The following is a 17,146-nucleotide window of genomic DNA, read 5'->3' as shown; positions in this document are numbered from 1 at the left end:
ACCCCCATCGTCTGCAGCAGGAGCAGGTTCTGCATACTTTCCTGGGGCTGGGATAGTTTTCCCCGCCTCTCTCTCGCCTCTTGAACACCTTTGAGGATGAAGAACCTCTTGATGTTCCCTTTTACTGTTTCCCACCAGTCCGCTGGGGACTCAAAGAGGGGCTTCACGGTTCTCCAACCTGCGTAGTCCCTCTTGAGCTCCTCAATGTTTCCCGGGGTCAACAGCTTTGTGTTCAGCTTCCACGTTCCCTTACCAGCCCGCTGCTCGTCCTGTAGGTGACAGTCGGCCAGCAGGAGGCAGTGGTCAAAGAAGAACACCGGCTTGATGTCGGTGGATGTTCTTTAGCATAAAGGAAGAAAGCTGTCAATTGTTTTTTGCAATGAGAATGCTTTGGGAGCTGACTGTTACCTATCTCGTTGATCATCTTTTGGTGTCAGTTACCATCGGTTTATATTACCATCGGAAATATCACAATACCTAATATAGATATCTTCATTGTTAGCAAAAGACACATTTTGTCAAAGTTTTCTATCTTGTGCTCATCAGGATACTTCACAAGAATACCAGTTCAAAGATACTTCACGAGAGAAAACTGCTAATTGGTTGGAAAGTGGACTTGGCAGAGCACAGCAATTCAGGCAGCATCCGAGGACAGGCAAAATCCGAGGACAGGCAAAATCGAAGTTTCGGGCAAAAGCCCTTCCCTTTGCCTGTCCTCAGATTTTGCCTGTCCTCGGATGCTGCCTGAATTGCTGTGCTCTTCCAGCACCACTAATCCAGAATCTGGTTTCCAGCATCTGCAGTCATTGTTTTTACCAAGTGGACTTGGCAAATGAGTTACCATGGACATTGCACCAATTAATAATGATTGACCATTAATTGCCAGGCTTTGTATAAATTTTAAACCAGGCAGGTTGATTCTGATCAGTCAGGATATTGTCCTGAGAAATGAAAGAGGAAATGGCTGTTGGTTAAGTTGAAAGATGTGCAGTGCATTTACATATATGTTCTTACTGTCTTCTAAAAATCCAAGTACAATATATCAACAGGTTCCCTGTTAACCATATAGCATGTTATTCCTTCAAGCAATTCATATAAATACAGGGCAACCCCTGTATCCGCGGAAGTGTTTTCGACAGTTTCAGTTACCCACTGTTTACCACGGCCAGGACAAATTACTGGGAACCTTCCAGAACCAGGGACCGGGGGCTGCTGCGAAGGTAAAGTTCCTATTTAAATGAACGGGTTTGCTCTTATACATGGTTTCAGACTTTTGCGGTAGGTCTTGGAACGTATCCCCCACAGGTACTACTTTAACTTCCCTTTGACATAACAATGCTGAGTTTTCCTGATCAGCTTGAGATTTTCAAAGTGCCCTGTTATAACCTCCTTACTGATAAGATTTTAAAACATTCCCTACAACAGATGTCAAGCTAACTGGTTTATAATCTCCTGTTTTCTGCCTCCCTCCCTTCTTGAGAATTGCGAATTTACATTTAATGGGACTTTTCTGACAGTATTGACTTTTGGAAAAAATACCAACATGCTCCTTCTACCTCACTAAGCCACCTCCCTTTAAGACCCTAGTTCACCCTAGAGCCCGAGAGTTCTATCAGAGCCCAGAAAATTTGCTAAGGAACACTTGCCTTGTGATCATAATTTCACCAAGTTCCTCTTTACTTTCGACCTCTAGATTTACAGGTATTAAAGGGTTTTTTTTAAATAACGTCTGTAGTGAAGACAGAAGCAAAATATTTATTCATTACATCAACCATTTATTTGTTACCTCATATTATCTCACCATTCACAGCCTCTACAAGACAAAATCTGATTTTACTTAAATAAAATCAAAATACTGTGAATTCCGCAGATCTGATATTTTAAAAAAGCACTGGAGAAATTCTGCAGGTCTGTCAGGGTCTGTGGAGATACTCGTTAATGTTTTGAGTCCAATGTATTTTCTTTGCAACACACTTTACATTAACTTTATTTACCCATACTTTTCCAACAAAAACTTTTGCTATCAGGTGTTATATTTCCAGTTAGCTTCTTCTCATGATCTAACTTATTAATCCTGATTAAACTTTTAGCCATTCTCTGCTATTCTTTGTGTTGCAATCAGACATCTGACCCATGATTCACCTTTGCACAACTCACCTTTACTTCAGTTTGATGCTCTACTTCATAACTTTAGTTAACCATAGATTATATAGGTCCTTTCCTTGGAATTTGTTTTTCATTTTGGAATTAACCTATTGTGAGCATTTTCAAATATTGCGACAGATATTTGCCACTGCTTCTCTGCTGATCAATTTGCTAGCCTAATATTCCAGTTCATTTTGACTAGCTCAGCTTTCATGCCCTGATAGTTAACCTTATTTAAGTTTAAAATACCAGCTTGAGATCTAGTTCTATCCCTTTCAAACCGCATGTAAAATTCAATAATATTATGCTTGCCACTATCTGCCAATAAACTGATTGTGCACCTCGAATATTTTCTCTTAAAATTACATTTCCTCATGTCCATATCACTTATGCTGTTTGGTCTTTTGCACATGATTCCTGAGAGAAAATTAAACTTTGAAATCTTCCAAACATTTTGCATTCTGACCATGCTGGCGCCACTCAGTATCATTTTATCCCATGTTTCTCCTTGAAATTCAGTGTTTTTGTACCTTGGTTTTGCTAATAATAGAATTTTTAAAATATTTCTTTAACTTGGCATTAACTTTCCTTTAACTTTAGCAACATCATAATTTCTTTTAAAATGATTTCTTGGAGAGGGGCTGGTGAGATGAAATCACTGGTGTGACACTGGTATGTGTACCATGTAGACATTTCCAGAAGATGTCTTGTTATTTTTAACATGGATAGTATTTCAATTTATTTTAAATTGGCTCACCCTTTGTTCAAATAATGGCCAGAGAAATTTCACACAGCGTTTACAAAAGCTTTTGTTAGTATAATCGAAATGCTAGTAAAAAGATGTCACAGCATCAAAATACAAAACTGGTTGGTAATTGTATTTGCAGTCAAATATTCAGCACAAGGTCAAATAGTGCTTTTCTGCTTCTTTTGAGGGACAATGGGGACTGATACATGTTCTGGTAATCCAAAATGATATTGAGAAATGTGGGAACTAACATTTATTTGTCTGTCCAGGTTTTTTTTCAAATGAATCAAATGTGCTTTTTTAATTTTTCCACATACAAGTGGATTAAGAAAAATGTATCATTGTGAAATTATAAGTTTAACCATTTATCATCCTCTACATGAGCATTAATCTTCTTATTTATTTTATAGCTTTAGATACTAAGTATTGAAGGATTCCAGCAGTGTTCAAACGTATGGGTGCATCTGACTTATTGATATAGGATTTGGCTGAATTAAAATAGTGCTGTTCTCAAGTTTTTTAATGTAAAGCACACCTGGGAGAACTGGTAATATGTGGCAGTAACTTCTAATTTATCCCTCTCTGCAAAATGTATTTTGCACCTTCATACATTGTTTTCCTTTGAATGTGAAGAGATTCTGTAGTGGATAGGCACATCTGTTTTTCGCAAACCGCTACGAAGGCTTCCGTATAGGTTATACAGTGTCCATGAGGTCACATTGACCAGCTGTGAAATATGAAACTTGGCTCCTTACAAGAGACACATGACGTAATCAAGTAGGGATCAGATTGACACATAACTCTTGATGTAAGTTGCCATTTTATGCAAATCTGTATTATTTGTGCATTAACACAATAATGGCATGTTGACCACTGTTTTAAAACAACTGTCAAGCTCCATTATACCTTAATTGATTGTATTTCTAATACGACAAAATCTTAAAGTTGTTCAGGAACCAAACAGAAGCTGAAGAATATTGTCTCTATCTTTAATTTTTTTTCAGGAAATACAAACTCTGTGAGAGACAAACTGGAAATGTGTTTTGAATACACGTCGATTTCAAATACTTTACAAAGTCAGAAAACATTTTTAAAATAAATATTTCGTTTACCTCGGAACAAAGTTAAGACGAAAGAAAAAAGTTCGGAAACTCTGAGCGGGTCAGGTCCCACCTGTTGAGGGCACAACCAGCTAATGTTTTCACGTGTGAATCCTCATTCACCAGTGTCAGTGAACTTCTGCATAGCCACCAGGTGGCAACAGATTTACCATGCTGTTTAGCACGTTGCAAGCTCTTCGTTTGCCCCAAAGCACATTAACAGTTTAATTTAAACCCACACTCATTCATTTCAACACTAAAGTATAATTAAGTTATCGAAACCTACGAATTATAAAATGGTCTAGTTTTGTGTAACAGACTTGAGTTTTACTTAGTGACTGGTCAATTTTTGGGTGATGGATTTTTCAGCAACCATTTACAGTATTACTCCATTTTGACTACGTTTATGTAATTGTGCATCAGTAATTTGTGATGGTCTTTTGTTTACCAGACTGTAGCATTTCGTTCGTTGTTAATGTTTTCGGTATTATGGAACAAACTTTTTTTGCATCGCTTTTATTGTTTCTGAGCATTTAGAGCTGTGAACAAAACGTTCGAAAAATAAATAAGTTCGCGCAAAGGAGCGAAATCTGAATTTAATGTGAACGTCTGCGGGGGGGCGGGTGACTGAGATCAAAGATGCACTGTTGGTTATCGTTGAACATGAGGCATTGACTCCCGTGCTGTTCATGTTCAATAAGCTATTTGCTTCTATCAAAATACCCCTAAAACTATGAATGTGATTCCTAAGTGCCACCTTCTGTTGGAGAGGCTGAAGCTGTTCTCTCGAATCTTCCTCTAAATGCCTATGTGTTCCTTATTTAGATGGATCCGGTGGCTGGTTATTTATCGGTCCAAAGAATAAGAGGAAAAATAAGGAAACGCGCACAACCCCTGGAAGGGGTTAAAATCCAGCCATTCTGGTACCACTGTATAGATTCACGTTGCGGGACGGTGATGATGTGGGTTATAGATTGTAACAATCTTGAGTTATCAGCCCGCGATATGATGCTGAACATACACAATTAATGGGAGAATCTTCGAGATAAACATCGCCTCCACCTCTTGAGCACGGTCATTGATAAATCATCGTGTAGAAAATGTCAGTTGGAATGAATTGAGAATTTTATAGAACAGCAGCAAGACATTGAATTATAGCTATGGAAAATGACTAATTATAGCCCCATTGTATTGAATCGGGTCGCTGCCTGTTTCACGAGATGTCAGCCAGTCGAATATTACAAAATCGGTTGTCCTTTAACGTGTAGCGATGAATAAATAGATCTTTATCATAACTACCTTTGATCACCGATCATTAAGAAACCGATAGGAAAACAACTGTTCAGCTTTTGTCTCAACACCAATTTTCCATTTTCAAAATCTCAAAATCCGCGACAATATTTATTTTGGGGGGGAGGTGGTTATAGAAATAAGGTGACATCCTACGGTTTGCAACAAAAAAAAACAGCTTCGCGGGGTGGAGTGTCGGCCGAGATATTTGAGGGAGATGCGCTTTCAAGGCGAAAGGTGAAACTGCAAATGTGCAGCGCAAACATATCGAATTGAGGAGGGGGCGGGGGGAAATATTTTAACCAGAATCATCTCTGGCAATTTTTCCAAGGGGGCTAGGGGATGGAGTGCAATTGCATAAAGATTTAGTTGGGAAGAGGTTCAGGAAATAGAATTAAATGGAAGGGGCTGGGGATAAAATCTGATTAATGCAATCAGTAGGAGAGCGCTTGGGTGGGGGGAAGCTGCGTTGATCTGCATCAGTTGCTACTCGTGTTCAGTCAGTCAGCAGCAACCAGTGTGAGCAGATCTGGGAGAGGGAGTGGTTGGACCTAACCCAGCAGCCAAGCAGCAGTGTCTGTCCATCTCCTAGCTCTGGAAGGACGCTTTCTTTTTCTTTCCCAAACCTCACCTCCCCCACCCCTCCCCAAGAATACCTTCCCCTTGAGGAAAAGTCAGAAATCCACCTATTTTTGTGTGTGCATGTATGTGACTGGAATCCCCTGCTGCAGCAGCAGCAGCGGAGAGGTATAAGGAGGCGACCTGCGAAAACTCTCTCTTCGAAAGAGAGAAGGGGGAAGATTCAGAACAACTGGGTTTCTCAGCTCAAGGCTGAGGGGGACATTTGAAAACAAACAGTCTATCATTTTTCTTTTTTTTCTCCTTCTCTTCCCCTCAGGATTATAAACCTGACTGATGGGAATTTGCTCTGGGGATTATTAAATTGGTCCGTGCGTCAGTTGTTGTGGAGACTGTGTGAGGAGAAGTGTTGAGAAGAAGCTTCTCTCTCTCTCTCTCTCTGTGAGTGAGAGTGTGTGAGGGAGAAAGCTGCTGTCGGTTGCCATGGCGGCTCCGGGCCTGCTCCTCCTCCGCCGCCGCGGCCTTTCCCTCTCCCCCCGCTGCTAAAAGCCATGGCCCTGGGAAACGCCTCCTCCTCCTCGTCCTCCTCCTCTTCCTTCACCGCCACCTCCAGCCGCCGGCACTCCGCGGCCCTGCTGAAGATGGATCCCGTCATCATCCCCATCGACGCCGAGACCATCTGCGACAGCAATGACCAGCGCATGTGGTGGGCCTTCCTCGCCTCGTCCATGGTCACCTTCTTCGGCGGCCTCTTCATCATCCTCCTGTGGAGGACCGTCCATTACCTTTGGGCTGTCTGCTGCCACTGTGGCCTCAAGAATAAGGTAAAGATTTGTTTATTTGGGTTTTTTTTGTGTGTGTGTGTGGGGATTTGGTGATGGTCGCCTACCTTTATAACATCACCTCCTTCACAACTTTTCATTACCTGTTTTTTTTTGTTAAAATTCTGCTGTTTCCCCCCTCTGTATTGAACAGGTTGCACGCTGTCTTATTCCTCTTCACGTTTCTGAGGGAGAAATTGGTATAAAAATTCTCCTGTTATCCACTAGGAGTCGTGAATAAAACCGAGGGCTGCTTTACTGCACTTTAATATTATTGTATCTGCCTCTTTTAAAATGATTGACTTGATGCACAGGGTTTTACATTTGCTAAATGTTCATTTCTACACACGATTTCCACCTCAATGGTTTGGAGTTTAGTAAGGATCTACTGGTGGTGGTGAAATAATGCACTTTTGGGTCATTTCCTATCATGGTTGTATTCTGATGTTAAGGATTGTCAAGGTGTAATAATGCATTGATTAATCAAACCGATTTCAAGGAAGAAGGTTGCATTTTGGGCATAGGTCCCGATTTCTAATCAACTTTCTATGTTCCTCTCTTTCCTACTCTTAAGAGTAATGTCACAGTTGCTGGGTGGAAGGTCTCTGGGTTATAAAACTCCCAATGCATGCTCCCCTTCTAGATCACCTTGCACCCTTTCAATAAAAATGGAGAGCATCAGATTTTTTGTTTCTTTGAATGCATATGACTACTATCCTGTAGTACAACCAGAAAGCATTATTGTGAGCGACTTAATGCTGTTTGAGAGAGTATCAAACCAGCCACCTGTGATATAAAATAGAATTGGTACACTGTAGCTTTATAGGAGCACCAGTCTCCTGCTTTGCCAGTCCCTTCCATGAGTTTAGTACTCGGTTGTGAGCAAGCGTACTCTCTTCCTCCATGTACTGAGCTGTGAGCCCAATTTAAATTCTCCTTTGTGGAGATTGCACCCCAAATCATTCACTTATAGTATTTTGTACAGATCAAAGATTTTGCCAGCAGTTATTGCAATTTAACGTAAAACAGCTTTGCTTTCAATAGAAGCAATCAAAAATTGACCTCATCCACAGGGGTGTACATTTGTTCAGCCTTAGAAAGCATGAGCTGCATTTTTTAAATCCAACCAGGTAGAATGAGAAACAGATAGCAATGGGTTTACTGAATTAGTCCCTGAGCCACTTACTGCTTGGTTCAGGCTTTTAACTAATAGGGAATGGAATGGAGCAACTGAATATGCAATCCAACACTGCCCAAACAAATGCAAAATACTGGAGATGCTGGGAATCTGAAATAAAAACAAAGAAATGCTGGAAATACTCAGCACACCAGGCAGCATGTCTGTAACATGTTTCAGGTTGGTGATCTTCCATCAAAACTGACCATGCCTGGTGGAGTTGGGAGAATTCCTCCTGGTTTTGTGATTTAAGGTTTGAACGCGTGCAATGGTGTACCACACAAGTTAGCACCTTAACATTTCAAAGGCCTCATTTGGAGCCTAATCTGTCAAGAGTATCTCAGTTTATTAAAAATAAACTTGCAAAAAATAAATTTAGAAAGAATACTAGATGGTCTCTTCCTGTGAAGAGAGCTATATATTTGGAATAATCTGGCAGCTGAAGTAACAGAGGCATATCTATTAATGACAGTCAAAGTAGTTAGATTTTAGGCTGAACATGCTTGAATATTGAAGGAGTGGACTTTGCATTCAATGAGCTTTACTTCTGTTGTAGTTTATACACAATATTTCTTGGTCAGGTGTTTATTTTTAAATTGTAACACAATGTTTGGCATCAGAAAAGCACATCATTTGTATTTCACTTCAAAAACAAAACAATGCATGACATCAAAAGTGAGCATGTTAACTGTGCAAAATTGCTTGCACCTCTTCAGTTTCATTGCATCTCCCCAATAGTTTGTGGGTTCAAGCCCCAGTCCAAGACTAGAGTTTGTTCTTTTGATTATTTTTATATAGTAGTGTGGTGTCTTGCTGAATATTAGAGGCACTGTGCTTGTGAAATGTTAAAGTGAGGCATATGGGCTGCCTGCTTCAGCAGTTTTGGGTGATGTTTAAATATTAGTATTTGTAAAAGAGCTGGGAGCATTCAGTGTCCTTCCTGGATACTGCCAACTACAATTATGTGATATTAACTGGTTCATCTCTTTGCTGTGTGTGGCACTTTACATAACAGTTGGTCATTGTGTTTGTTTACATACAAGCACAGTTTGATGAGAAAATATCTAGATGTAGGTTTTCCCCCTTGAATTGATATTCTTGCAAATTGACCGAAGTACAAAATGAAAAGCTGTCATTTCTCAGCAGTATATAGGTTTGTTCATTGATGGACTCCAGCAAAAAAAAAGCCTTAAATTTATCAGCAGCTTTTAACTTTCCACTAAAAAGACCCAGTCAGTCCCGTTCAGAGATGTTATGACATGTCTCTGCAGCAAGTGGAACCTGAGCTACTTGGGTTGACGTGAACTAATTGGAAGAGGTATTGCCATAGACAATGCATGATTGACAGTTACCTGTCAGGTTTTGTTTACCCTTTAAACCAAGCAGTTTGAGTCTGGTTGAGGTATTGCCCTGAGAAACAAACCAGTAAATTGCTGATTTTTTTTTTGTTGTTGATTGATTGAAACTGGCGCAATGTTCTTTCTGCCTACAAAGAACTAGGTCCTGTGTGTAGCTTTCAGTGCAAGCAAAAAGTATGCCACTCCAAGTGTTAGTGTTGAAAATCTAGTGTGTTAACCTTTTATCTCTCCATATCTTTGCAACTCCTCCAAATCTATACTCCCCAGCACTCTGGTCTCTTTACATTCCTGCCATATCTTGTCCCACCATTGCCTTCAGCTGTGTAGGCTCAAAGTTATGAAATCCCCATCCAGAACCTCTTTGCTATTTCTTTAAATAAACTTTTAATCAACCCTTCTATTTTTCTCCTTTTCCTGACTGACTAGGTGTCCAATTTTGTTTGCTCAGAATCTTTGTACATAATTTACCTCAGGTTGTTTCAAACAGGATTTGATTTAAAGCAATGGCCAACGTACTGCAAATAACTTCTTTTAAAGAGTTGTTTGGTTCACTTATCTATTAATGATTCCACTGTGAAAAGTTAAACATTGAAGATGGGGTTCCTGTTAATTAATACCCAGAACAACTTTAAGAATTCATGTTATGGACTTGATGACCAATCCAGACAGTGTTAACTTGTCAGTGTAGCTCTCATGCAGTCTTCTCAATGACTTTATCAAAGAAAGTCAAGAGTGCAGTGCTGAAAAGGTACAGGCAGCATCTGAGGAGCAGGCAAATTCTGATGAAGGGCGTATGCCTGAAATGTCAATTCTCTTGCTCCTGGGATGCCTGACCTGCTGTGCTTTTCCAGCACTACACGCTCAACCCTGAGCTCTAGCATCTGCCGTCCTCACTTTCTCCTGTTTATGAATAAAACCAGCATTGGCAAAATGTGTAAACTTGCATTGTTAGCCTATACAAGGCCATTGAAGTCATTGAGATAAGGGTGTACAGTGTCCTAAACTGTCACTGCAAGCCACAATATTTTGCTCCTTCCCCACTGGGACAAAAGTACTATTTAACTATGATTTATCTTGACAATTTAAGACTGATTTAAGTTATTTTCTCATTTCTCTAATTACAATATTAATAATTCATTATGCAGCTTCAATCCATTGATGCATCAGTGGGTAAACACTAGGCCCATGGGGCTCTTGAGACATTCACAAAGATCAGTCATATATTCACTCTGCTGGGAAACTGCTTTAAGCCAGGATGACAGTGGACTGGTGCAGAGTCTCTGAGTTATGGAAGTGAAGAGAAGTAAATCTATTCAGGTTCCTGCTTCTGATCTCCATTCACCAATTTCCTGCTGGAAGATACAAGTTTAATGTTTTGTGTTAGTTTATGTGGGAACAGAGTCAGGCTGCACTGCGATGCCTTCTTTAGTGTTTCGTACTTGGCTACACTTGTGACTTGATGATTTCCAGGTGGCAGTGGAGCAGGTGACGGCTGTCAAATTTAAATACCTCACATTGCCTGACATTAACTGCCCTCAGTCATGTTACATATTGCTAATATCTGCATGCATTAGCTGGCAAGTTTCGCTGGTGAATCAATGATTTAATCAGTCTGTTTATACATGTAATGACATACCTTCATGGTAGGTGGGACTTGAACCTAGACCTACCGTTGCAGAGGTAGGAAAACTATCACTGCACCACGAAAGCCCCAAGGTTTTGCTTGATGTAGACGAAACATCAAGGAAGTCTTTCACCCATTTAATTAATATACTCTAGCAAATGTGTTTTTAAGTTGGAATGCTGATTGACCCTTTAAGACGACGATGTCGTCATAATCCTTGCCTCAGTGCTGAGCTCCTGAGCACAGATGGTAATGCTACAGGGAATCTGGAGAAAATGTGAATTGGCCTGAGCAGGGGAAATTCACCAGGAAGCAATGACTGACCATTCCTCCCTTCAATTACCCATTGCACTGGCCAAGGAAATCCTAACATTTTCTGTAGGTTGTCATGTTCAGGCTGCCCATTTTGAATGAAGCACCAGATGCTGAAACTGTACCCTGGAGTTAATACTTAAGGTGGAACATGCTCTTGAGGTGCCAGTAAGGTGTAGAATTGGACTTGCCAATAAAATGTTATATTTTGTCAAGTTTGAGACTGTTATTTTTATTGAACATGCCACTGAAACACCTTTAAAGTACAAGTTTTAATCTTAGCCACAATGGAAGTTGGTTTCCTATAAACAGTTTTGATGTAGTACACCAAAGACATGCAATGACGATTATAGGTAGGTTTTTATAGGGAACTTGATAACTAAATATGTCTTGGTTTCTTCACTCATTCTAGTGCTCTGATGTTTCATCTCTTTGCTTTATTGCATGTATTTGTATTTCTGGTAAGAACATAGAATGTTACAGCACAGTACTGGCGGTTCGGCCCTCGATGTTGTGCCGACCTGCGAAACTAATCTCATAAGTCATAGACATGTACAACATGGAAACAGACCCTTCGGTTCAACTTGTCTATGCCAACTTGTCCCTGAATCACAGATTATAGAAAGGGGAGGATGATACAAGAATAGCCTCTGAGAATATCCCCACCTAAGGAACACACGTGGAGGTCAACCCTCTCACCAACTGGGAAACTGGGTTATATCCCAACCCCCACTAATGGGACTAGATTAGGTTAGGGTGTCTAGTCGCCATGGATGAATTGGACAGAAGGGTATGTTTCGGTGCTGTACATTTCTATGACTCTACAAACCCTCCCAAAATAAATCCCAGATTATACAAAGGGGGAAGATGATGTAGCAACAGCCTCTGGTAATATCACTGCATTAGCTGGCAAGTTTCGCTGGTGAATCAATGATTTAATCAGTCTCTGACTCTACAAACCCTCCCAAAATAAATCCCAGATTATACAAAGGGGGAAGATGATGTAGCAACAGCCTCTGGTAATATCACTGCCTGAGAAACACACGTGGAGGTCAACCCATGCTCCCAACTGGGAAATTGGGTTATTTCTCTTCCAGTACAAACCCTCCTAAAGTAAATCCCAGATTATAAATAAGGGGAGAGGGAATGGGGAGACTATGTAGGAACAGCCTTTGATAATATCCCCAACTAAGGAACACACATGGAGGTCAACCCTCCCTCCAACTGGGAAATTGGGTTATTTTCCCCTACTACAGACCTTCCCAAAATGCCCAAGATTATAAAGGGGGAGATGATGATGTAGCAACTGCCTCTGATGATATCCCCACCTAAACAAAAACACATGGAGATCAACCCGCACTCCAACTGGTAAGTTAGATTACTTTTCTTCCAGTACAAACCCTCCTAAAACAAATCCCAAATTATAAATAAAGGGGGGAAGACAATGTAGAACAGCCTCTGACAACACCTCCATCCCCCACCCAATGGACCCATTTGGAGGTTAAAGCTCCCAAATGCACGCCATCTCTGCATCGCGGTGCTTTGAATACCTTATTCTCTCCTAAAACACAGGCTTTTTTAAAAAGCTGTAATTTAAAAAAAAAAAGGCAGAGTTCAGTCATTTTAACACACACAGGAACATCCATTCACCTTCGCCGACTGTCAGCCCCAACCTGATGCTCATCTAACCATTATGTCCAATATGTCCATTTAAATGTCCTTAACATCAGCGAGTCTATTACTGTTGCAGGCAGGACATTCCACATCCCTACTACTAAGTAAAGAAATCACCCTAATATCTGTCCTAAACCTATCACCCCTCAATTTAAAGCTATGTCCCCTCATGTTAGCCTTCACCATCTAAGGAAAGCTATGTCCCCTCATGTTAGCCTTCACCATCTAAGGAAAAAGACTCTCACCATCCACCCTATCTAACCCTCTGATTATCTTATATATCTCAATTAAGTCACTTCTCAACCTTCTACTCTCCAACGAAAACAGCTTCAGTTCCCTCAGCCTTTCCTCGTAAGACCTTCCTTCCATACCAGGCAACATCCTAGTAAATCTCCACTGAACCCTTTCCAAAACTTCCTATAATGCAGTGACCAGAACTACACACAATACTCCAGCTGTGGCCTTACCAGTGTCTTGTACAGCTGAAGCATTACCTCGTGGCTTCGAAACTTAATCTCCCTACCAATAAACGCCAACACACCATATGCTGCCTTAACAGCCCTATCAATCTGGGTGGCAACTTTCAGGGATTTATGCACCTGGACACAGATCTCTCTGTTCATTACACTGCCAAGAATTTTACCATTAGCCCTTTAGGTACCATTAGGTTCTTGTATGAATTTCAAAAATTGATCTGTAGTTACGAAGGAGCATTGCAGAACTCTGTTGTACTGCATACAACCTGAAAGAGGAGGTATCCAACGGGCATTTGTCTGTTCATGTGTCTGATGGTAACTTCATTTTGGTTACTCTTGTCAAATGAGTTCAAACACAGAATGTTATCAATTTTTTTATGCTGCAATTTCAAATGTTTTGTATATAGATAAATGGCTGCTCAGGAATGTATTACAAAGTGAATACAGAAAAATTGGATCATGATGTTTTGATACACGCAATGTAATGTGCTGTAGCTAGATTATTTGATTTGTTCACTGTCCATGGAGTGTAGAGGTCATTATGAATCAACAACAGACTATTAATAAATCTGCTGTAAAGATACCATAATATGGCTTGCACCTTTTGTGTGAAGACCCATGAATCAAGGACATAGATCACACTGGCAGTCAGCACTAACATTGACAGCCTCTTCTCGCATGTAACCAGTCTGTTTTTGCACAGAGTCCCAGTAGTGAACATGTTGTCTGCCACTTGGTAATAGTACTGAATCAGACAGTTTGTGATCCTGTGTCCAATTTTAAGACTTGAACCTTCAGACTTGGAGTACTATTATTAAGTATCAGACAAGACAAGACGTTCATTGCTGGGACTGTGTGCAAAAACATAGGCTGGCTACACGTTAGAAGAGGCTGGCAATGTTAGTATTTCTAGCACAATTCAACTAAATCCGTGGAGAAAAGAATGGAATTTTAAGGGTAAATTACATCCAGCATAAATGGAATTCCACAGTATTCTGTGCTAGTCTAAAATAACTATATCGAAGGCTGATCATGCCTCCATACTAAATTAATCACCAGTAGTCATTGCTGCCATTTTTTTTCCATTTTTGCTTTTAAAATTTAATTTTTTGATGCACAAGTGCACTAAATGCTAAGAAACTGATTACTAGTTACACTTATTGTATGGTGAAGTCATTTTTAAAGTTTCTTTTTTGTCTGACTCTCCAGCGCTACACTGTTGGACATGTCTGGTGGATAAGATGTTAACTGAAAGTGTCATCCTCCTGGCATTAAAGATTCTATGGCAGTTTTGAGAGAAGAGCAGACCAGTCTTTCTAGTTTCTCAAAAAATATTTATCACTCCAAAACCAGATTATTTGGTGTGTCTCACATTGATCTTGCTGTGCACCCTCTACGTTTCAAAGGTAACAATATATCTGAAGTATTTCCTTGGATCTGAGGTAATTGAGGACGTCCTGAGGATGTGAAAGGTATTTAGAATGCAGTTCATCATTTTTGAGGAATGAAAAGTACCAGCTGCGTAAATGTACCAAGGCAGTGATGAATTTGTATTCATAGACTGTTTGACCCTCACTTTTGCAGTTTATCAACTATTAATGTTTCAACAAAATTTTATACAAGTATTCATTTATAGTGTGTCTGGGAAGTTTTAAGATTTAAATTTAATTCAGAATGCTAGTGTGAGGAATGCTGATTACAGACTGTCTTTGTATCTCTTTTTTTTTAAATCTAACCATGGGATGTAAGGATTGCTAGCATTTATTGTCCATCCCTTTAGTGCCCTTGATCCTTGTAGCGTACTATGTTATTTCAGAGGGCACTAAAGAGTCAACTACATTGCTGTGGGTCTGGAGTCATACGAAGACCTAACCAAGAAAAGATGGCAGATTTCTTTCCTGAAAGAGTTTTTTTTTGGGACAATCTATAGTAGTTCCATAGTCACCATTAGATCATTTAAAAAAAAAACACATTTATTAACTAAATTCAAATGTCATCTTCCATTATGAAATTCAAACCCATAACTCTGGATTACTAGTCCAGTGACATTACCACTACTCCTCTACTTTCCCTATGTAGTACTATTATTGAAGTGCACTGTAATTGTTTGAAGCCCTGGAGTAGTAGCAATTAATATAAGATGTTTGTTAACTGTTTTTGGAAGTGCCTGTTATGTACAATAAGCTTTGTTCCTTGGAAGTACAGGGAAATGATATCCTAGGTTTGCACTATAAATGAACATTCAAAGGTGCATCATTTCACGTGAGTCTCTTTCTGTGATAGCTTTAGGCCTCTTTAATTAAAATGGTTTCTGTTCTTTGCTAATCACTTCTTGAAGTTTCTTTGCTTTTGTGCTTCCTGTTGATAGTAACAATTTCAGCTCTTGCTCTTTAACACCCCAAGGTAGCAATTCGATGAAAGCATTTCAAAACTACTAATGGGTATATTTATTTTAACAACAAATAATATTTTAAAGTTTTCTCTAACCAACCAAATTGTTTCATTAGGGAAAAACACCTAAAATTGATACAACATTGAAGTGTATGAAAGAGTTTTGCTCTAGTGTTGTTTATTTTCAAATTCAAATAGCAACATTTTTATTTGCTTTGTTTTAACATGGTAAAAGAGAAGTTTCAATTCGAAGAATTTAAGGGCAAAAAGAAACAGCCAGTCTTGGAAGTATATATTGATCTTGATCCAACTGAACAGACATGAGGGAGGTGTGAAAGAAGTTTTCTTAAGTATTGCCTACACTGCCAGTGCCTCTGGGATATTTTACTAAGATAGAATTGCTTATGTCCAGTGTATGATACTGGTTTTGACTGTACAGTAATCCTAACTGTTGTTATCTCCAAGCAGGTTTTAATTAAGTCCATTCCATTGCAGTCTAAATGCTAACAACAAACATTTTGAAGTCTGTACCCTGCATTCCCTGCACTCTTTCCCCTTCCCCCACCGCCCCCCAACCCCACTTCCTGAGTTTATCAGCAGTTGGTTTGTGAGTGTCTAGTCTGCTCTAAGTATCCCACTGATTCTCTGTAGACGTTGGAAATGATAAAAAGAGGAGAAAGACAAAAAATGTATTGAAAAGAATAGTGTAAATATTGTCCTTTTATCTTTGGAATACAAAAGGAAGAAAGTGATGTTTTGATTCAGCTAACAAGTAGAGTTTTGTGATTAGATCCATGTACCACGCATCAGAAAAGCAATATTGGGCTTTGGCATGGTATAATGCTAACAGGTATTAAAGGGTTAAGTTATGAATACAGATGCTGTCAATTGGTTTGATGCCTTTCAGTGCAAAAGGTTGATTTGCCATAAAATCAAAGTATTTAAATAATAACAATTTCAATAGGTGTTCAAAGTTTGGGAGAAGATTTGTAGCTTGGGTGCTCATTGTTGTGGTTCTGTTCGCCAAGCTGGGAATTTGTGTTGCAGACGTTCCGTCCCCTGTCTCGGTGACATCCTCAGTGCTTGGGTGCCTCCTCTGAAGCGCTTCTGTGATGTTTCCTCCGGCATTTATAGTGATTTGTATCTGCCGCTTCCGGTTGTCAGTTCCAGCTGTCCGCTGCAGTGGCCGGTCTATTGGGTCCAGGTCAATGTGCTTATTGATTGAATCTGTGGATGAGTGCCATGCCTCTAGGAATTCCCTGGCTGTTCTCTGTTTGGCTTGTCCTATAATAGTAGTGTTGTCCCAGTCGAACTCATGTTGCTTGTAATCTGCGTGTGTGGCTACTAAGGATAGCTGGTCATGTCGTTTCGTGGCTAGTTGGTGTTCATGGATACGGATCGTTAGCTGTCTTCCTGTTTGTCCTATGTAGTATTTTGTGCAGTCCTTGCAT

At 39.9% G+C, this 17,146-nt stretch overlaps 1 protein-coding gene across 35 annotated transcripts in view; it reads left to right on the top strand.

Moving 5' to 3' along the window:
- The first annotated feature begins 5,571 nt into the window (after nucleotides 1–5,571).
- kcnma1a (potassium large conductance calcium-activated channel, subfamily M, alpha member 1a) overlaps nucleotides 5,572–17,146 on the top strand; it is an 847,042-nt gene continuing 835,467 nt past the window's right edge. For 34 of the 35 annotated variants that reach the window (XM_043678947.1, XM_043678946.1, XM_043678945.1 and 31 more), the window contains exon 1: nucleotides 5,572–6,686. In XM_043678947.1, coding sequence (XP_043534882.1) covers nucleotides 6,414–6,686 — 273 coding nt within the window. In that variant the 5' untranslated portion in view covers nucleotides 5,572–6,413. The remainder of the gene's footprint in view (nucleotides 6,687–17,146) is intronic. The other variant, XM_043678944.1, reaches the window with a different exon arrangement.

Source organism: Chiloscyllium plagiosum, chromosome 38, assembly GCF_004010195.1.
Source record: "Chiloscyllium plagiosum isolate BGI_BamShark_2017 chromosome 38, ASM401019v2, whole genome shotgun sequence".
In the NCBI taxonomy this organism is placed as follows: domain Eukaryota; kingdom Metazoa; phylum Chordata; class Chondrichthyes; order Orectolobiformes; family Hemiscylliidae; genus Chiloscyllium; species Chiloscyllium plagiosum.
The sequence above is the reverse complement of the archived record's forward strand: the minus strand, read 5'-3'. Positions and strand labels throughout refer to the sequence as shown.